Source organism: Coregonus clupeaformis, chromosome 17 (genome assembly GCF_020615455.1).
Source record: "Coregonus clupeaformis isolate EN_2021a chromosome 17, ASM2061545v1, whole genome shotgun sequence".
Lineage (NCBI taxonomy): Eukaryota > Metazoa > Chordata > Actinopteri > Salmoniformes > Salmonidae > Coregonus > Coregonus clupeaformis.
This window is the reverse complement of record NC_059208.1, coordinates 20708167-20731254: the sequence shown is the minus strand read 5'-3', so window position 1 is coordinate 20731254 and position 23088 is coordinate 20708167. Positions and strand designations below refer to the sequence as shown.

Sequence of the window (23088 nt, the reverse complement as noted above, 5' to 3'; positions counted from 1 at the left end):
CATGTAATACGATGAGCTGACCAATGGAGGGCGGTCAGAGCTCTCACTTAACGTTAATTTCACTTTCATTCCGACTGGGTTTAGAGCGATGCCTGTTTGGGAGGCCTTCCAGGTCGGATCATTGACACTTTCGGATGGATATACTTATATTCCCCTATTTTTGTTTTGTTTCGTTATTTATTTTTCAATTCTTACATTATTCCTGTGCGTACATATAATAATAATTATTTGTACTTTGTTATTATTTTCTCTTTAGCATTTTAGTATTATGTATGTGTATATTTTAAATTTGTATAGATTATTATTCTGGGGTATGCATGTTTGTGTATGTAGATGTGTGTGTATGGATGGATGTGTGTATGCGTGTGTATGTATCTGTATATATTTAAGAATATTTATTTTATATGTATATTTTTTTGGGGTGTGTGTATGTATGTGTGCGTGTATACGTGTGTATATGTGTGTGTGTGTGCGTATATATATATACGTATGTGTGTGTGTGTATGTATGTAGGTATGCACATGTATGTATGTATGTATGTATGTATGTGTGTGTGTGTGTGTGGATGTGTATATGTGTATGTGTGCACATATGTATTTTTAATTTTTTTACATTTTTATTTACTTTGTTATTTTTTTGATTGGGGGGTACGTTCAATTTATCAAAATCCTTGTTCCCATCTCCTAACCCACAATATGTAACTGTACTGCTGTCTATGTCGGTTACTGATGGTTTATGTTTAGACCGGTATTGCTTAGCAATAGAATCTTGTGATGTTACATCTTGCTTATCTCAGGGATTGACCCAAGATTAACCTTAAGTGCGCAATATGTTTAAGTTGCAACTTATTCTGTTTAGGTTTATTAGATGCTAATTGAACACTTTAAGTGCGGGAGCCTCCTCAGTTCATATGTTAGTAGAAGTTCTAGGATAGTGAGAGGTGAGCGCATAGTTGGGATTTTATTTGTGTTTTACCTCTTGTTCGAGGTCGCGCCGTGCTTTTTTGGCATCGGCCAGACAATGTGTTTGTTATTTTTATTTTCATTTTTTTTTGTCCTATGTGTGTATGCCTGTTAAATGTGGGTTGATGGGGGGTAAAGGTTGGGGAAAGTAGGGGAACAGGGTGGAGAGTAAAGGTGCTTGCGGGGGGGAGGGGTGGGTTGGATACTGCTCGGGTGTAGGTGCTACATATGCTGATCGTGATGGTTTGGTGCGCTTTCTTACCTTTTTAGTGAGTTACAAGTTATGCAGGCCACCATAGGAACTACAAATGAGAGGAGGCGGGACTTACATTCACTTCCTGGAATGTCAAGGGTTTAAACGAACCAATTAAGAGAGGCAGGGTCCTAGCCCACTTGAAAGCACTTTCGTCTGATATTATATTTTTGCAAGAAACCCATCTGAAAAACAAATCTCATAACAGACTTAAATGTAAGTGGGTGGGACAAGTGTATCACTCTTAACTTCTCTGCCAAAACGAGAGGCACAGCGATTCTGGTACGGAAAGGAATTCCCTTTCTACATAAAACCACTATTGTGGATAAAGAGGGTCGTTATGTGATCGTAATAGGAGAGATCCATTCTACTTCTGTAACTCTACTAAATATCTATGGGCCAAACATTGATAACCCCTCTTTTTTCAAAAGAGTCCTTGCCCTGATTCCAGATATCTCCCATACTAACCTGGTCATTGGAGGGGACCTTAACTGTGTACTAGACCAATATTTGGATAGATCCTCTACCCGGCGAACCCCTACCTCCCATTCAAGCGAATTCTTGAATACCTACATAAAAAATTCTAACTTATTTGATATATGGAGGATCTCTAATCCTACGGGTAGGGAATACTCCTTTTACTCTCATGTCCACAATGTATATACTCGAATTGACTACTTTTTTGGTTGATGCTAAATTACTCCCCTATACCTGTAATGTGAGATATCATGATATTATAATCTCTGACCACAGTCCACTCACCTTCTCCCTGAGATTGGGTGACATCGTACCAAACGAGAGGGTCTGGAGGTTGAATCCTCAGCTCCTCACAGAACCAACATTCTGTGAACATCTTAAAGACCAAATTACATTTTTCTTTGATACCAACGACAACACAGAGACTTCCCCAGCATTATTGTGGGAAACGCTGAAGGCTTATTTGAGAGGCTGTATCATCTCCTTTCAGACTGCCAGGAGTAGGCAAAACAGAAAAAAATTGGTAGAACTGGAGGGACAAATTCACTTACTGGATAGGGAGAATGCTAGACATCCATCTATGGAGAAACATAAACAAATTATGTCTTTAAAATTTAAATACAATCAGATCCTCTCGGCTAAAATTGCCAAATCTTTTCTCTATGCCAAGCAAAAATATTTTGAGTTTGGTGACAAACCACACAAATTACTCGCCAGACAACTTCGAAAAAACGTGAGTGACCGAATGATTCACAAAGTTAAATCTGCATCTGGGGAATTACTCTCCTCCCCCAAAGACATCAATGACAGATTCCGTCAGTTTTATGAGACTCTATATACATCTAAAGCGGATCCTAACCCCTTAATTATGCAAAACTTTTTGGAGGACTGTAATCTTCCTGCCCTGAACCAGGAAGACTCTAACTTCCTGAATAAGGAAATATCTCTTGAAGAAATTAGAGGAACAATTAAATCTCTAAAGAGTGGCAAGACCCCGGGCCCAGATGGATACCCTGGTGAATTCTATAAAACATTCAGCAACATGCTATCTCCCTACCTGCACAAAATGTTGGTTCGGGCCAATGAGGATGGAGCTCTCCCATCTACTTTGGATGAGGCGTTTATTACAGTTATACATAAGAAGGGTAAAGATCCGGAAGAGGTAGGGTCACACAGACCAATATCCCTCCTTAATACAGACCAAAAGATTTTAGCAAAAACTCTGGCTAACAGGCTTAGCACTTTAATTGGCAAATTGGTCCATTCGGACCAGACCGGCTTTATCCCTAATAGAAACTCATTCTTCAATCTCAGGCGCCTCTTCAACATTATGTATTCTCAGAGGTTACCTAACGTGGACCTTGCCGTTATATCTCTTGACGCTTGAAAAGGCCTTTGACCAAGTTGAGTGGCCCTATCTATTCAAGGTCCTACAGAAATTTAATATTGGAGATGGGTTCATAAATTGGATCCAGCTTTTATATAGGAACCCCTGTGCGAGAATACTCACTAACCAATCAATGTCGCCCCGATTTAACCTTCACAGAGGGACAAGGCAGGGTTGTGCGCTGTCGCCTATGCTCTTCGCCCTAATTATTGAACCTCTCGCTCAAGCGATCAGATCTAATTCAGCAATACACGGCTATAATACTAAAGATACTCTAAATAAGATTTCCCTATATGCAGATGATATTCTCCTCTATGTAACAGAACCCCAAGCTAGTATTCCAGCTATTCTTGAGGTGATTAATTTGTTTGGTACCTTCTCGGGATACAGAATAAATTGGAACAAGAGTGAATTAATGCCCATACGGTTGCAAAACACCTCCTGGCTAGAACATCTTCCAGTTAAGTTATCTTCAGAAAAATGTATCTACCTTGGAATTGTAGTTACCAAACAATACTCCTCACTATTTAAAGAGAATTTCCCTTCTCTGATGCAAAATCTCAAGGCAAACATACAGTTTTGGAGAACTCTCCCAATTTCTCTGCTCGGAAGAATTAATGCCATTAAAATGGTCTTCCTCCCACAACTGCTCTACCTATACCAGAACATCCCAGTATTCATACCTAAATCATTTCATAAACAACTGGACTCTATTATCAATCCTTTCATCTGGGATTATAAAACACACAGGATAGGTAAAAAACACCTATGTAAATCCAAGATGGAAGGAGGATTGTCTCTCCCAAATTTTATATTTTACTATTGGGCCGCTAACCTCCGCGCTGTTACGTTTTTGCTGGATGACGCAACCCCGCCACCCAGCTGGCTTAGCATGGAGCGGGAGGAGTGTCACCCCTTCTCTATTGGTGCCGTGATTTTGTCACCTGTTAATCTGGAGATGTCACTTTACCATAACAATCCTATTATACATAGCACAGTCCGAATCTGGAAGCAAATTAAAGTCCACTTTGAGCTTAGACCAATATCATTCATGCTCCCTGTTGCCAGGAATCCCTCCTTTGCCCCCTCTAACCTTGATAACACCTTTGAGCGATGGGGAGAGTTGGGGATAAGTACCATAGGGGATTTATATATAGGAGGGACCTTTGCTTCCTTTGAAGCGCTGAGGGAAACTTATAACCTTCCCAGAAGTAACTTTTTCAGATACCTACAAATTAGAGACTATGTTAGAAAACACCTCCCAACATTTGAGAATGCTAAACCTTCCATGTTTGACGGATGCATAAAAATATGCCCCACCTCAGACAAACTGATATCTCGTCTATATGACGCTTTTCAATCTGTTAGCGCACCCTCTACAGATGCCATTAAGGCAAAATGGGAGGAAGAACTAGGGACTGATATTTCGGTGGCAGACTGGGAGGATAGCTTGGAGTATATCCACACCTGCTCCATTAACTCCAGACATCGTCTCATACAATTTAAGGTACTACACAGATTACACTATTCCAAAACTAAACTGCATAGGATATTTCCTGATACATCCCCTATGTGTGATAAATGTCAGGCTGAGCAGGGTACACTACTCCACTGCTTTGCCCTATGCTCTAGTCTGTATGGTTATTGGTGCGGAATATTTGGGGTCCTCTCTGAAGTTCTGGAGACTTCAATAGACCCAGACCCGCTTCTGATAATCCTGGGAGTGTCCGACTCCCTAAACGGATTAACCAACTCCCAAAAACAACTAATCTCTTACAGTCTCATCTCGGCAAAAAAATTAATCTTGTTGTTTTGGAAAAGGAGGGAAGCGCCCTCTACCAAATTATGGCTCAGCGAAGTGGCAAAAACTGTACACTTAGAAAGAATTAGATATATTCTGAACAATAAATTATCAACATTTGATCAAATCTGGCAGCCTTTCCTCTCTTACCTGGACCAGTCGGTGCTGTGAATTTATACTTTTTTAACGCACTCTCAATTGTCATATTTATATACACCTTTGGGCAGCGTGTGCTGGCCCCGACACTCGAGCAGTCGGGAGGGGAATAGGGTGGAATGGGGGGGGGGATAAAGGGGGGTATAAGTGGGGGGGTTACATCTACCCTTTTTCTTTCTACCTGTCCCTGTTCTGTATGTCGTGTTTTGTAATATTTGTTTTATGTCCAGAACTCTGGGTCTTGTTGTTCATGTCTGTTCTCTTATGTTTAGATAAGAACTGTACACATGTCTTTCATACCTATACACCATTCTTGTGTGTGTTCAATAAAAAATATTTGAACAGAAAACTGAAAACTAGCTGTTATTGGCAGAGAGGTTTGGAACTCTCTTTCTTATTGGTCTATTAACTAATTTACAGCCTAGTGATGTCACCAGGCAGGCCAAAACTCAAAAAGCTTTTACACTAAAAAGGGCATTATCATAATTTTCACAATTTCACAGTATTATTCCAACCTCATAGTGTGGAAATACAATGCCTTGGGAAAGTATTCAGACCCCTTGACTTTTTCCAAATTTTGTTACGTTACAGCCTTGTTCTAAAATTGATTAAATAGTTTTTTTCCCTCATCAATCTACACACAATACCCCATAATGACAAAACAAAAACAGGTTTTTAGAAATGTTTGCTAATTTATAAAAAATAAAAATTAAATATCACATTTACATAAGTATTCAGACCCTTTACTCAGTACTTTGTTGAAGCACCTTTGGCAGCGATTACAGCATTGAGTCTTCTTGGGTATGACGCTACAAGCTTGGCACACATGTATTTGGGGAGTTTCTCAGATTCTTCTCTGCAGATCCTCTCAAGCTCTGTCAGGTTGGATGTCCCGAAGCCACTCCTGCGTTGTCTTGGCTGTGTGCTTAGGGTCGTTGTCCTGTTGGAAGGTGAACCTTCGCCCCAGTCTGAGGTCCTGAGCGCTCTGGAGCAGGTTTTCATCAAGGATCTCTCTGTACTTTGCTCTGTTCATCTTTGCCTCGATCCTGACTAGTCTCCCAGTCCCTGCCGCTGAAAAACATCCCCACTGCACGATGCTGCCACCACCATGCTTCACCGTAGGGATGGTGTCAGGTTTCCTCCAGGCGTGACGCTTGGCATTCAGCCCAAAGAGTTCAATCTTGTTTCTCATGGTCTGAGAGTCTTTAGGTGCCTTTTGGCAGACTAAGTGGGCTGTCATGTGTCTTTTACTAAGGAGTGGCTTCCGTCTGGCCACTCTACCATAAAGGCCTGATTGGTGGAGTGCTGCAGAGAAGATTGTCCTTCTGGAAGGTTCTCCCATCTCCACAGAGGAACTCTAGAGCTCTGTCAGAGTGACCATCAGGTTCTTGGTCACCTCCCTGACCAAGGCCCTTCTCCACCGATTGCTCAGTTTGGCCGGGCGGTCAGCTCTAGGAAGAGTCTTGGTGGTTCCAAACATCTTCCATTTAAGAATGATGGAGGCCACTGTGTTCTTGGGGACCTTCAATAATGCAGACATTTTTTGGTACCCTTCCCCAGATCTGTGCCTCGACACAATCCGGTCTCGGAGCTCTACGGACAATTCCTTCGACCTCATGGCTTGGTTTTTGCTCTGACATGCATTGTCAACCGTGGGACCTTGTATAGACAGGTGTGTGCCTTTCCAAATCATGTCCAATCAATTGAATTTAGATAGAATCACTGTGTCTGGGGTGGAGGGAGAGGGGGTTAGTAGTGGGGGTAGAATCACTGTGTCTGGGGTGGTGGGAGAGGGGGTTAGTAGTGGGGGTAGAATCACTGTGTCTGGGGTGGAGGGAGAGGGGGTTAGTAGTGGGGGTAGAATCACTGTGTTTGGGGTGGAGGGAGAGGGGGTTGGTGTTAGTGGGGTAGAATCACTGTGTCTGGGGTGGAGAGAGAGGGGGTTAGTAGTTGGGGTAGAATCACTGTGTCTGGGGTGGAGGGAGAGGGGGTTAGTAGTGGGGGTAGAATCACTGTGTCTGGGGTGGAGGGAGAGGGGGTTGGTGTTGGTGGGGTAGAATCACTGTGTCTGGGGTGGAGAGAGAGGGGGTTAGTAGTTGGAGTAGAATCACTGTGTCTGGGGTGGAGGGAGAGGGGGTTAGTAGTGGGGCTAGAATCACTGTGTCTGGGGTGGAGGGATAGGGGGTTGGTGTTGGTGGGGTAGAATCACTGTGTCTGGGTTGGAGAGAGAGGGGGTTAGTAGTGGGGCTAGAATCACTGTGTCTGGGGTGGAGGGAGAGGGGTTGGTGGTGGGGGTAGAATCACTGTGTCTGGGGTGGAGGGAGAGGGGTTGGTGGTGGGGGTAGAATCACTGTGTCTGGGGTGGAGGGAGAGGGGGTTGGTGGTGGTGGGGTAGAATCACTGTGTCTGGGGTGGAGAGAGAGGGGGTTGGTGGTGGGGGTAGAATCACTGTGTCTGGGGTGGAGGGAGAGGGGGTTAGTAGTGGTGGTGGTGGGGGGGGGATGATGTTGTAGGCCTGGTGTGTTATCTGACAGTGCAGGTGGCGTGTGTCTGAGAGGCAGGCTGGGCTGTGGTGGGAATCTGTAGCAGAGGGGCTAGACTGCAGGGCTACGCACATGTGCGCATGCGTGCACCTATTAACACACAAACACACACACACACACACACACAGGGTTTCTCCTGTCTGTGAGCTAGCGTGGCAGAGCAGAGATGGAGTGTCTGGAGCAGGAGAACGAGGGAGTGTGATGGATGGATAGAGGAGGAGGCGTGATGGATGGATGGAGGAGGAGGAGTGATGGATGGATGGATCCCCTCCCATCCCCTCAGAGTGCTACAGTAGCAGAGAGAGGCTGTGGATCAGACAGATACAGTTTCTCTGACACAGACTGCATGGGCTCTGTGCTGGTGGGATGAACATGTTTTCTATAACAGCAGGTATTCCATCTGTCTGAACGGTGGCCGTTTAGATTAGTGTGACCTTACCGCTGCTCAGAAACATGGCATGTTGGGACAGGTAGCCTAGCAGTTAAGATTGTTGGGCCAGGAACCAAAAGGTTGCTAGTTCAAATCCCTGAGCTGACTAGGTGAAAAATCTGTTGATGTGCCCTTGAGCAAGGCACTTAACCCTAATTGCTCTGGATAAGAGCGTCTGCTAAATGACTAAAATTAAAATGTTATACTATCCATCCTAAATGGTTCCCTATATAGTGCACCACTTTTGACCCATTCCCTAGAATAAGGTGCTATTTGGGACGCAGCCTCACACTGTGGAGGGCAGAGTGAGGGATGTAACCGCTCTGAATTTATATTACTGCATTACATGTCAGGTCCACATAAAGAGATCTGGGTTGGCTTCTTGGCAGACTGGGCAGAGATGGTTTAGGGTTTGTGATATCTCTCTGATATCTCCTCTCCCCTCTGGCATGGCTCCCAGTGCCAGACAGTATGAAGAAGAGAAACAGAAATAAACAGTATGTCTCCAGTGAGGCTAGAGAAAACATGAGAGGAAAGACAAGACAGTGAATCTCACTGGGGAGGATTTCTAACTTTCTTTCTACTTTCAGCAACAAACTGTCTGTAGTTCATTGTAGGCCTTGTTTAGACTACTACACCAAAACACAACACATACAATGAAATGTTGGTAGAAGGCGGGTTTGGTTTCTTGTTATAGAGAGGTAGAAATCAAGGAGTTTAATTTCAATGAATGTTACATAATCTTAGTATTCTGTGTGCCTACACAGAGAGAACCATAGCGATAGACAGTAAATGTCCTGTTTTTGGATGCATCCCAAATCCCTGTTCCCTTGATAGTGCACTACTTTTGACCAGGGCCCATACACTCTTAGAAAAAAAGGTGCTATCTAGAACCTAAAAGGGTTCTTCGGCTGTCCCCATAGGAGAACCCTTTAAATATTTATTTTTGGTTCCAGGTAGAACCTTTTTGGTTCCAGTTAGAACCCTTTGGGGTTCCATGTAGAACCCTTTCCACAGAGGAAACCCAAAACAGTTCTATCTGGAACTAAAAAGGGTTCTACCTGGAACCAAAAAGGGTTCTCCTATGGGAACAGCCGAAGAACCCTTTTGGAACCCTTTTTTCTATGAGTGTAGGGTGAGACATTTTGGCAAGTCACTGACATTTTTGCAACCCTAGACCCTACTGAGTGTAGCCGACCTCCCCAGAGTTGTCTCCTTCCAGCCCTGCCTGTGTTCCACGTCTCTGTGTGGGAACACAGGCAGGTCTGGAAGGGGACATTGAAGTGCCCCCTCAATTTGATCAATTTATCAGGGTTCACACAAGGTACTTGAGGTGCTTAAAGTACTTGAATTTGGCACTCTGAAATTCAAGTACTGGAGTACCTTGAAAATCAGACATTTTCTCAAGTTGAAAAGTACTTGAATTAAGGAGAACAGATAATGATCAAATATGTTTTATATATGTATATCAAATACAATATTATAAAATTGTATTGGTCTTGCGAATTAATTTCCAGGCGGACTACAGAGTTTTATTTCCTCACGTGTTTCGCGCTCTGGTTGCCAGGCTCATTCCACCCACACTGCCACTCAGCCATGCAGGTACAGAACTGACTGATTTAGGCGCCGTCAAACGTCATATCGTTTAGATTCAATCCTGCCTTTTGTGAGTATGGAACATTTCTGGGATCTTTTATTTCAGCTCATAAAACATGGGACCAACACTTTACATGTTGCGTTTTATATTTTTGTTCAGTGTAGTTTACCCACCTTTTTTTACCACTACATCACCATGCCAACCACTGGACCCAACCATTCCCACACTGTGTAAGGTGCAAAAAATGCATCAGACTTTGACATTGCGAGCATGGATCGGCTCTGAAGAGCCACATGAAGGGGAAAAGACACAACGCTGCATCCTGCGCTGGCGCAACCTCCAGAGCTTTTCTTTTGCCAAGGGCCTCCCGCGATATTCCACTTCATCAAGCGGCAGCCGTGCACCTGCCGTTCTGGTGGTCGTTCACGTGCCGTTTTCTTCACACAGCCCCCACCCCCCTCTCCCGACAGGCGACACTAAAGCTGCCAGTCGGAAGCAAGACGCTTTTTTGTAGCTATTAAGTACTAGATTCCCAAATGCCCAATAAAAACACAGTCATTAAGCTGGAATTGTATAGTAATGCAAATAGGAAATATGTGTTCTCCAGTAGGCATGTCCCAAATCTCTTCTCATCACTACTCAAATTACAACATCATTAGTATTGACTTACCACTCATGTATGTAGTAATTAAGTAGTGAAACAAAGTATTATTGAGTAGAACTTGTAAGGTAGTGATGAATACTAAGTTAGTTTTTTTTCTCTCATGAGGTCATGGCGATATACTGCCACCTGGTGGCAACTAGAAACAATGGCATAAAATGAACTATTACAAAATGATGGTACTTGAAAATAGATATTAGTGCTTGAAAAAGTACTTGAAAGTACTTGAATGTAACTTGCCACTGTCTGTGCGAATCCTGATTTATGGGATAAAAATAAAAAATAAAAAATGTACATGTAATACAGTGGCGGTCGTTTAAGATGAGGGAGGATCATTTCTTTATTTTAACATGGCCTTATTTCTATTACAGCATATTGGATGACTCATTCATATTCCATTCACCCAGCTCAATGTAACATTGATAGGTTTAGGCTACTACATGATACTCAAGTTTTCCCTGTACCCATCATGAGGTTGCTACAACCTAGCCCATGAAGGAAAGTTTACAACGTAGGTGCACTGGTCAAGAAAATTTTTAGTAATCAAGGTGACAGACAGTGACACATTCAATGCCACCTTGCACACTCTTGCCCGCATCTAGCTGATCTAGGGTGTAATCATTAGTCCAACAGTTGCAAACTTGAGTTTTATTGGACAAATTCAGGTATGTTTATCCCCGTTTCGTTCCGTTTCCTTCCGTTTAAGAAATGTTTTTCAACAGATCACAAGCAAACACAGTTCACTTTCATAGCAGCCACATACAAGCAGCACGTATATATAATTCCTTCTTACATCTATCTACGTGCTCGCCTCCTCTGAACTTTTCCCTTTGCTTGTGGACTTCAGTTCACAACACATCAGCTGTCTGTGACCAGGCGAAAAAAAACATTTCAAGCTAAACCTTCATATCATGACCACTATTTGACCTAGATAGTTTGTGTGTATGTATTGATATGTAGGCTACGTGTGCCTTTAAAAAATGGTTTTATGTAGTTCTGTCCTTGAGCTGTTCTTGTCTATTAATGTTCTGTATTATGTCATGTACCTCCCGAGTGGCGCAGTGGTCTAAGGCACTGCATCGCAGTGCTAGCTGTGCCACTAGAGATCCTGGGTCGAATCCAGGCTCTGTCCTAGCCGGCCGTGACCGGGAGACCCATGGGGCGGTGCACAATTGGCCCAGGGTAGGGGAGGGAATGGCCGGCAGGGATGTAGCTCAGTTGGTAGAGCATGGCGTTTGCAACGCCAGTGTTGTGGGTTCGATTCCCACAGGGGGCCAGTATGAAAAATAAAAAAAATATGTATGCACTCACTAACTGTAAGTTGCTCTGGATAAGAGCGTCTGCTAAATGACTAAAATGTAAATGTTTTGTGTGGACCCCAGGAAGAGTAGCTGCTGCTTTTGCAACAGCTAATGGGGATCCTAATAAAACACCAAATACCAAACCGCTACACACAGCATACATCGTTGTACGTCATAGTCAGCTAGAACTAATCGAACGAAAGTGTTAGTAAACCCGCTACAACCATGCAGTACAGTGTACAGTCAGCAAGCAGTTTAGTAGTTACACTGGCGGGCCCCGGTGGCAATAAATGAATAAAACCAAAAGCTTACCTTGACTTGAAAGAGTTCCGGTGTTGGATAGCCATAGCCAGCTAGCTAACATAGCATCCCTCTCTGTTTGAGCCGGGTGTTTGAGTAGGCTAAACTAGCTAGCTGCATTCGATGCTAGCTAAGTAAGTGAAAGTGAAAGTGAAAAAAATATACTACGAAATATAGCTATCTATTTCTCTCTCTCTTGCTTCTCCTTAATTTTGGAAGAAATTAAGTTTGTTCAAAACTGTTCAACTATTTTCTTTCTCTCTCTTTGAGTCAACTACTCACCACATTTTATGCACTGCAGTGCTAGCTAGCTGTAGCTTATGCTTTCAGTACTAGATTAATTCTCTGATCCTTTGATTGGGTGGGCAACATGTCAGTTCATGCTGCAAGAGCTCTGATAGGTTGAAGTTGTCATAATTACTGTGTAAGTCTATGGAAAGGAGTGAGAACCACGAGCCTCCTAGGTTTTGTATTGAAGTCAGTGTACCCAGAGGAGGACAGAAGCTAGTTGTCCTCCAGCTACACCATGGTACCACCCTACAGAGTGCTGCTGAGGCTACTGTAGACCTTCATTGTAAAACAATGTGTTTTAATCAATTATTTGGTGATGTGATTATATTTAGTATAGTTTTATCTAAAAAGGATAACTGTTTTAATGTTTCACTATTTGAGGCGGCAGGTAGCTTAGTGGTTAAGAGCATTGTGCCAGAAACCGAAAGGTTGCTGGTTCTAATCCCCGAGTCGGCTAGGTGAAAAATCTGTCGATGTGCCCTTGAGCAAGGCACTTAACCCTAATTTCTCCTGGATAAGAGCGTCTGCAAAAAATTTAAATGTTTCTGAAATTCACTGAGGAGGATGTTCCTCCACTGATTAAATATTATTTTCCACAGAACTAATTCAAAGATGCCTCTGCTCTCACACACTGTCTTCTGAATTTGAGACCTAACACTTTGTTGATGGGGGCGGGGGTGCGCTACCACGATTATCCATGTAGTCATTGTGTGCTAGGAATATGGGACCAAATAATAAACTTTTGCCAAAATGTAATACACTATAATACATTTGTCCAAATACTTATGAAACCTTCAAATGGGGGGACGAAATACATAAAGTGCATTGATTTCTAAACGGTAAAACAGATATGTATGAAAATACCCCAAAATAAAATGTGACATTCTGTACTGTCGCCTCATATAAAACATTTGATCTCAAATCCCAAAATTCTGGAGTATAAAGCCAAATTTAACGTTTTAACGTCACTGTCCAAATACATACGTAGGGTAGTGTACGTTACAGTGCAGCAGTAGTCTGGATGCCTGGATGTGAACCAGACCAAAGATGTTATGAAAGAATAAGTACTTTAACTCTGAACCAGACAGAACAGGGTCAGTAGTTTAACTCTGAACCAGACAGAACATGGTCAGTAGTTTAACTCTGAACCAGACAGAACAGGGTCAGTAGTTTAACTCTGAACCAGACAGAACAGGGTCAGTAGTTTAACTCTGAACCAGACAGAACAGGGTCAGAAGTTTAACTCTGAACCAGACAGAACAGGGTCAGTAGTTTAACTCTGAACCAGACAGAACAGGGTCAGTAGTTTAACTCTGAACCAGACAGAACAAAGTCAGCATAACACAGCTTTTGATGTCTGCTCCCCACCTGTTCCCCCCCCTGTCTCACTCTCCCCCTCTACCAAAACAGCTGGATACTAAGCAATTCTTCAGTCAGCTGTTTGAACTGTGGCTATAATCTCTCTGGCCAAGGTCTTTTAGTAGCCAGTCAAAACGGACGGACAAAATGGTTTCAAATCTAGTCAGTCTGAGCAGAGATGGGATGTTTAAAGTATTGATGTTAGCTTTGATATCGACGCTGTTCCTTTTAAATCTGTCTGCATTTCATCCCAGTTGTAAGCTTTGCATTTGGGTATCTGAGGCACCCATTTAATTTATTATGTCCAGGAAAATCCTGAAAATGTGAAATGTCGGGCAAAAATAATCCTATCTGAATTGATATCCCTGCTGAGAGGTGCTGAGTCTGTGGACTTAGTTTAGTGAGATCAAACTCATAGGGATGAAGGGCTGAGCTACCAAGCTGTGAAAGGTGTGACATTGGGCCAATAATGTAGTTGCTTTGTGAAGTGAAGTCGGTTTTCTTACGTTTTACTTTTTCTTAGTTCAAAGTCAAGACAACTATCAAAGAGAAAGAGTCTAGCAAGAAAAATAACTTTCACAGTTTATTTTTCACATGGGAGCATAGATTAGAATTGTGGAGACTGAGTCTTGTTGGGCCTCCCCTCTGAGCCTGGTTCCATTGTGGAGACTGAGTCTTCTTGGGCCTCCCATTTGAGCCTGGTTCCATTGTGGAGACTGAGTCTTGTTGGGCCTCCCCTCTGAGCCTGGTTCCATTGTGGAGACTGAGTCTTCTTGGGCCTCCCATTTGAGCCTGGTTCCATTGTGGAGACTGAGTCTTGTTGGGCCTCCCCTCTGAGCCTGGTTCCATTGTGGAGACTGAGTCTTCTTGGGCCTCCCATTTGAGCCTGGTTCCATTGTGGAGACAGAGTCTTCTTTGGCCTCCCATTTGAGCCTGGTTCTATTATGGAGACAGAGTCTTCTTGGGCCTCCCATTTGAGCCTGGTTCTATTATGGAGACAGAGTCTTCTTGGGCGTCCCCTCTGAGTCTGGTTCCTCTCTAGTTTGTCCTGGCCACTGTGCTTTTGTATCTGCTTGCTCTTTAAGGTTTAGGCTGGGTTACTGTAAAAGCACTTTCTGGCAACTGCTGATGTAAAAAGGGCTATATAAATAAATGTGATTGATTTATTGAATGAATGATTGCTTGATTGATTTATTTATTGAATGATTGATTGATTGATTATCCTCTGTCCCCCTGCAGCCCCTGACGTCTCTGTCCCTGGCTGACTCTAAGCTGAAGACAGACCTGACCATTGTGCTGAATGCTCTGGGCAGCAACACCAGTCTGACCAGGGTGGATATCAGTGGGAACGCCATGGGAGACATGGGGGCCAAGATGCTGGCCAAGGCCCTGCAGATCAACAGCAAACTAAGGTGAGGAGAGGACTCCTCAGACACACTGATGATGGTTTGGTAAGGTGAGGACTCCCTCAGACACACTGATGATGGTTTGGTGAGGAGAGGACTACATCAGACACACTGATGATGGTTTGGTGAGGAGAGGACTCCCTCAGACACACTGATGATGGTTTGGTGAGGAGAGGACTACCTCAGACACACTGATGATGGTTTGGTGAGGAGAGGACTCTCTCAGACACACTGATGATGAAATATTTGTCCTCTCTTGCTCGTCCTGAATTAATACATTATTATGAGACATTTTTTAGATGTGCTCTGAAGACTCCCTCACAGTTTGATTTGTCTCTCTGTTAGAGTGTGTTATTGTATATAGAAGACAGTGGGATTGTTTGAAATGTGATTGATAGATGCTTCTGATCTTTTTTACCAGGACGGTGATCTGGGATAAGAACAACGTCAGTCCTCAAGGTCTTCAGGATGTAGCAGCTGCTCTGGAGAAGTGAGGAGCAATGGGATTCTGTGTGTTTGTTTGTGTTTGTGTGTGTGTGAGTGTGTGTGTGTGTGTGTGTGTGTGTCGCCTACTGTGGTGAATTATTATAACCAAAAACACTTCCAGAATACAAATGATGATACAGTAGGCTGCTGTGGTGAAGAAAGAAAACAGTGTGGTTATTGTGTACCTCTCTGCTCCCCTTGGGTCTGGTCTGGTCTGCTGTTCATCCCTGGCAGGGGTGAGAAAGAGGGTTGAATGGGGTTAGAGAGGAGAGGAGGTTAGCGGAGAAAGAGAGGTAGGGGAGAGGAGAGGGGTGATGAAGAGATAGAGTGGAGGGTGCAGGAGGAGAGAAAGAGGAGAGACCGAGAGAAGAGAGAGGGTGGGGGAGAGAGAGACCATATTAGAGACACATATTTCCCTCAGATTACAGCGATCCACAAAGAATTCGAAAACAAACCCAATTTTGATAAACTCCCTTATCCACTGGGTGAAAAACCACAGTGTGCCATCACAGCTGCAATATTTGTGACCTGTTGCCACAAGAAAAGGGCAACCAGTGAAGAACAAACACCATTGTAAATACAACCCATATTTATGTTTATTTATTTTCCCATTTGTACTTGTTTCCTATTTGCACATTGTTATAACACTGTATATATACATAATATGTAGGGGTGTAACGATTCGTTTTAACAACGATTCGATTTGTATCACGATTCGTGGTTGTCGATACGATTCAAGGACGATATTGGTTCATTTAGAACGATACGATCCGAAACGATTCAGTGACTTGAAATCGATTCAGTAACCTTTTAGCCAAAAATTCAACCAGTGTGACTGAAATAAATACCTGGATACTGGACAGTGCAGGTGAAGTTTCCTAGATTCCTGTTTCTTGTAAGGACCGCAATGGTGGCTTGATAATTTCTCGCTCGTCGGCTTCTCCTCTGTCGTCCGCCATGCTATGTTTTGTTGTCTTTGCGCCTTTGCGCTGCTGCTGGCGTGGGCGATGACGTCACGGATAGGCAGACTGAATCGAGTAATGTTTAAAGCCTTTATCATTAAAAGTGCTAAGAAAAAACATCCATATAAAGTCTGACGTGCTTAAATCCAATGGGTTATTTCCTAGTATCGATACAATCGATTTATTACATTTTAAAACAATGTTAGATTGATATATGTTGTCCAAAAGTCCAACTCGCCGAGCACAGATCGATGTAGTTGGATCATAGGAATATAAATCGATACATCGATGTAGTAGATGGATCGTTACACCCCTAATAATATGACATTTGAAATGCCTTTATTATTTTGAAACTTCTGAGTGTAATGTTTACTGTTAATATTTATTGTTGAGAGAGAGAGAAGAGAGAGGGTGGGGGAGAAGAGAGAGAGATAAGAGAGAGGGTGGGGGAGAGAGATAAGAGAGAGGGTGGGGGAGAGAGAGAGAAGAGAGAGGGTGGGGGAGAGAGAGAGAAGAGAGAGGGTGGGGGAGAGAGAGAGAAGAGAGAGGGTGGGGGAGAGAGAGAGAAGAGAGAGGGTGGGGAGAGAGAGAGAAGAGAGAGGGTGGGGGGAGAGAGAGAGAAGAGAGAGGGTGGGGGAGAGAGAGAGAGAAGAGAGAGGGTGGGGGAGAAAGAGAGAAGAGAGAGGGTGGGGGAGAGAGAGAGAAGAGAGGGTGGGGGAGAGAGAGAGAGAAGAGAGAGGGTGGGGGAGAGAGAGAGAAGAGAGAGGGTGGGGGAGAGAGAGAAGAGAGAGGGGGGGGGAGAGAGAGAGAAGAGAGAGGTGGGGGGAGAGAGAGAAGAGAGAGGGTGGGGGAGAGAGAGAGAAGAGAGAGGGTGGGGGAGAGAGAAAAGAGAGAGGGTGGGGGAGAGGTGAGAAGAGAAGAGAGAGGGTGGGGGAGAGAGAGAGAAGAGAGAGGGTGGGGGAGAGAGAGAAGAGAGAGGGTGGGGGAGAGGTGAGAAGAGAAGAGAGAGGGTGGGGGGAGAGAGAGAGAAGAGAGAGGGTGGGAGAGAGAGAGAAGAGAGAGGGTGGGGGAGAGAGAGAGAAGAGAGAGGGTGGGGGAGAGAGAGAAGAGAGAGGGTGGGGGAGAGGTGAGAAGAGAAGAGAGAGGGTGGGGGGAGAGAGAGAAGAGAGAGGGTGGGGGAGAGGTGAGAAGAGAAGAGAAGAGAGAGGGTGGGGGAGAGAGAGAGAGAGGCTGGGTTAGAGGAGAAAGAGAGAGAAGAGAGAGAGGAGAGGAGAGAGAGAGAAGAGAGAGGCTGGGGTAGAGGAGAGAGAGAGGGAGAAGAGAGAGAGGAGAGGAGAGAGAGAAGAGAGAGGCTGGGGTAGAGGAGAGAGAGAGGGAGAAGAGAGCGGGTGGGGGAGAGGAGAGCGAGATAAGAGCGAGGGTGGGGGAGAGGAGAGAGAGAGAGAAGAGAGAGGCTGGGGGAGAGGAGAGAGAGAAGAGAAGAGAGAGGCTGGGGGAGAGGAGAGAGAGATAAGAGAGAGGGTGGGGGAGAGGAGAGAGAGAGAGAAGAGAGAGGCTGGGGGAGAGGAGAGAGAGGGTGGGGAGAGAGAGAGAAGAGAGAGAGGCTGGGGGAGAGGAGAGAGAGAGAGAAGAGAGAGGGTGGGGGAGAGGAGAGAGAGGGTGGGGAGAGGAGAGAGAGAGAAGAGAGAGAGGCTGGGGGAGAGGAGAGAGAGAGAGAAGAGAGAGGGTGGGGGAGAGGAGAGAGAGGGTGGGGAGAGGAGAGAGAGAGAAGAGAGAGAGGCTGGGGGAGAGGAGAGAGAGAAGAGAGAGGGTGGGTGGGTGAGAGAAGAGAGAGGGTGGGGAGAGGAGAGAGAGAGGGTAGGGAGAGGAGAGAGAGAAAGAGTGCAGGAGGAGGAGAGAGTGGAGGATGCAGTAGGAGAAAGGGTTGGGGAATCGGGAGGAGAGAGAGAGGGGGGGAGGAGAAGAATGGCAGACAAGCACCAGATAGGGTACCATGTGATTGGCTGTCTATGAATTTAGAGAGGATCTGAATGATATTAGGATCCACTCAGTGATGTGAAAAACAGCCCTCCTGTTTTGTGTCTGGGCATCTCCTTTGTTTCATCCTCATTTAAATAGCATCTACATTCTGTAATTGCTGCATAACAATAAGCGTTGGCTGGCTGGATGCTTACCTACCGCACTGTGATGAATCTGATGCTTACCTACCGCACTGTGATGAATCTGATGCTTACCTACCGCACTGTGATGAATCTGATGCTTACCTACCGCACTGTGATGAATCTGAGGAGGCTGGTGATTTGTAATCTGCTTTGTGATGAGGATGGAGGGGAACCCTGTGGTACGCATGGTGGAGAGGAGGGGGGAGGGGAGGGAGTGAGAAACAGAGAGAGAGAGAGAGAGAGAGAGAGAGAGAGAGAGAGAGGGGGAAGGGGAGAGAGAGAGGGAGAGATGGAAAGAGAGAGAGGAGAGAGATAATGAGAGAAAGAGATAATGAGAGAGAGAGAGAGAGAGAGGAAGAGAGAGAGGGATATAGAGGGAGAGAGATGGAGAGAGAGGAAGAGAGAGAGAAGGAGAGATAGATGGATAGAGAGAGAAGAGTAAAGGGAGAAGATAAACTCTTCAGTATATCTGGTTCAGTAGATCCTCTCGTCTCCTCTCCTCCCTCCATCTCACTCATCCAGCCTCAATACAGAACTCCATTATGCTATGCTATTCATATGAGGAGCTGTGAAGTACGTTCTGAGCTGAATCCAGAAAATAGCTCAGTTTGTCCTCCATCTATTGATAAGAGATAAGTGGCTATCTTTATGTAAACACCCTGGGTTTACTAGATAATTGTCCATCTTTATGTAAACACCATGGGTTTACTAGATAAGTGGCCATCTTTATGTAAACACCCTGGGTTTACTAGTTAAGTGGCCATCTTTATGTAAACACCCTGGGTTTACTAGATAAGTGACCATCTTTATGTAAACACCCTGGGTTTACTAGATAAGTGGCCATCTTTATGTAAACACCCTGGGTTTACTAGATAAGTGACCATCTTTATGTAAACACCCTGGGTTTACTAGATAAGTGGCCATCTTTATGTAAACACCCTGGGTTTACTAGATAAGTGACCATCTTTATGTAAACACCCTGGGTTTACTAGATAAGTGACCATCTTTATGTAAACACCCTGGGTTTACTAGATAAGTGACCATCTTTATATAAACACCCTGGGTTTACTAGATAAGTGGCCATCTTTATGTAAACACCCTGGGTTTACTAGATAATTCATATACTTAGGCCATCTTTATGTAAACACCCTGGGTTTACTAGATAAGTGGCCATCTTTATGTAAACACCCTGGGTTTACTAGATAAGTGACCATCTTTATGTAAACACCCTGGGTTTACTAGATAATTGGCCATCTTTATGTAAACACCCTGGGTTTACTAGATAAGTGACCATCTTTATGTAAACACCCTGGGTTTACTAGATAAGTGGCCATCTTTATGTAAACACCCTGGGTTTACTAGATAAGTGACCATCTTTATGTAAACATCCTGGGTTTACTAGATAAGTGACCATCTTTATGTAAACACCCTGGGTTTACTAGATAAGTGGCCATCTTTATGTAAACACCCTGGGTTTACTAGATAAATTACCATCTTTATGTAAACACCCTGGGTTTATTACTGCTGTATATGCTTTATGTTCACCCCAGCCTTATATTCCCATCGGCCCAACCTGTGCCTCTGTCTGAATAGACCAGGTTCAGTCTGCTACCTGTTCTGGCTGGGATTTCACTGAGGAATAGTGAAACGACATGGCCGTCTGACTGAACATGTGGGCCTATTCCTTAGCAATCCCTCAGAGACGTATAGCTGCATCTCACAAAATAGAAAGAGATTCTCAAAGTGACTGTTGGTTTTTACAGCTCTTTTTTCTTTAACCAAACAGTGATATCAATCCAAAGATGTCTCTGGAGCTTTGGCTTGTTGTGAGACTGTTGATCAGAGACCCTATAGTGAGTTGATGTATATTCTAATTGTCCCATATGAGCCGTGTTTGAAGGGGGTTGTAGTTATGTAGAGGACTGTGTTAGATCAGGTCCTGTAGGAGCTAGTGGTCCCTGAGGCTGTGTAAGGTTCAGTCTTTAACTATTCCCTTTAGTGACACACTGAGGCCTTTCTGACTACAGATTAAGAATGAATCTACCGTTGGGGCACTTCACCTGAGCGACAGATACTCAGTCAGTTCAGTCCCAGTCTCTCTCTCTCTTTCCCTCCATCTCTCGCCCTCTCTCTCTATCTCTCTTTCTCTCTCTCTCTGGTCCCCCCACGCCTATGATTATTAATATACTATTCTGGGCAGACTTTCCATTTGCAGAGGATCAGTAACCTCACTTATGAGGTCAAGTCACAATCAAGATGAAATGGCTTGTTTCAGACCTGCTCTTCTCTCTGTCAGCTGCCAGGGCTGAGCTCTCACACACACACACACACACACACACACACACACACACACACACAGTCTTGAACAACTAGCCTTGAGAGATGTGGGGACACAAAATTCAGTCCCATTCAAAGTCCTATTTTCCCCCCTAACCGCTAACGCTAACCCCTAACGCTAACCCTAACGCTAACCCCTAACGCTAACCCTAACCTTAACCCCTAACGCTAACGCTAACCTTAACCCCTAACGCTAACCCTAACGCTAACCCCTAACGCTAACCTTTAACGCTAACGCTAACCCTAACCTTAACCCCTAACGCTAATGTGATGGGTGATTTGAAGGAGTCAGGCACAGGAGGGTAAATCACAGTATACAGAGTTTATTCCGTAATCCAGCGTAACCAGTCCAGTGCGCAAAACAGGCACACTGGAACAAACATGCACACGGGGAAAATACCCCGGCAATACAAAATACTGAGTTCAACTGAGCTACTAATTCTCACAATGAACAATCACCCACAAGGACAAGCGGGCAGAGGGAACACTTAAACACGTACTAATGAGGGGAATATGAACCAGGTGTGTGTAATTGACAAGACAAGACAAATGGAATGATGAGATGAGGAGCGGCAGTGGCTGGAAGGCCGGTGACGACGAACGCCGAAGCCTGCCCGAACAAGGAGGGGAGGCAGCTTCGGAGGAAGTCGTGACAGCTAACTCTAACGCTAACCTTAACCTTAACCCCAAAACCTAAACCTAACCCTAAACCTAACCCTAGCTCATAACCCTAACCCTAACCCTAAACATAATTCTAACCCTAACACTAATTCTAACCTTAACCCTAAACCCTCTAGAAATAGCATTTGACCTTGTGGAGATTAACAAAATGTGGTCCCCACAAATATAGTTAAACACGTCCATACAGACACACACACACACACACACATCCAGCGGGTGGGCCTCTCTTGATGTGCTCTAGTCTGTCGTTGTAGCCGCGGAGGCAAATGTTTCTATTCTGGAGGGTTCATTAGAAAAGCATTGCTCTGTGACATTAATTAAGTACATTTGGGGTCCATTTTCCTATTCAAGTGTTGAATGTCAGTTAAATGTATAGTGCTAGAAGATAGAATCACATTAATAATGTAACATAATAATTAACTTTATTAATTAAATAATTAAATAAACAAATTAATAATCACACATAATAATTTTAGAACCTATACTGCCACATTATAATATTCAGGAATATTAGAGTAACTCATTACATTTACATTTAACATTTAAGTCATTTAGCATGACTGGCTTTTAAACCAATTCAGATTTCTATAACTAATTGGGTCATAATATCTGTTTTAAATATGAATACAGCAATCAAATATTAATGACAATATATGGTTAAATATGGCTGTAATGAATAAATACATTATACTATCTGTTTAAATTATGCTACATTTATGAGACCGTCCATCTCCTTGACAGAAACTTCACCATCCGGTTCATGCCGATCCCCATCATCGATGCGTCTCAGGCTCTCAAAGCCGGCCCTGAGAAGACTGAGGACGCCCTGCTCAAGGTGAGTCAAGCTCTTAAAGCCCTGAGAAGATGGAGGACGCCCTGCTCAAGGTGAGTCTGGCTCTTAAAGCCCTGAGAAGATGGAGGACGCCCTGCTCAAGGTGAGTCTGGCTCTTAAAGCCCTGAGAAGACTGAGGACGCCCTGCTCAAGGTGAGTCAAGCTCTTAAAGCCCTGAGAAGACGGAGGACGCCCTGCTCAAGGTGAGTCTGGCTCTTAAAGCCCTGAGAAGACGGAGGACGCCCTGCTCAAGGTGAGTCCGGCTCTTAAAGCCCTGAGAAGACTGAGGACGCCCTGCTCAAGGTGAGTCTGGCTCTTAAAGCCCTGAGAAGACTGAGGACGCCCTGCTCAAGGTGAGTCAAGCTCTTAAAGCCCTGAGAAGACGGAGGACGCCCTGCTCAAGGTGAGTCAAGCTCTTAAAGCCCTGAGAAGACGGAGGACACCCTGCTCAAGGTGAGTCCGGCTCTTAAAGCCAGCCCTGAGAAGACTGAGGACGCCCTGCTCAAGGTGATCAGGTTCTATAAGACACTGAGTACCTTGTTGAACCATGGTTGAACTATCAATCAATATCATTATTTTTCCAATTGGGATTTGTTGTGTTATCTGGGTACAAAAACAATGATAACATATATTCACCTAACACACCCATATGATAACAAAAGCTATGAGCTATAACCGTTGTGCTACTGCCTGACAAAGTAATG

General features: G+C 44.2%; 1 protein-coding gene across 1 annotated transcript in view; it reads left to right on the top strand.

Annotated features, from left to right (window-relative positions):
* The window catches only part of LOC121585340 (F-actin-uncapping protein LRRC16A-like), a 250051-nt gene that overhangs the window by 179694 nt on the left and 47269 nt on the right, over window positions 1-23088 (top strand). Inside the window, exons 22-24 of the mRNA XM_041901721.2 lie at window positions 14758-14930; window positions 15346-15414; window positions 22294-22387. Of these exons, the coding sequence (XP_041757655.2) occupies window positions 14758-14930; window positions 15346-15414; window positions 22294-22387 (336 nt within the window). The remainder of the gene's footprint in view (window positions 1-14757; window positions 14931-15345; window positions 15415-22293; window positions 22388-23088) is intronic.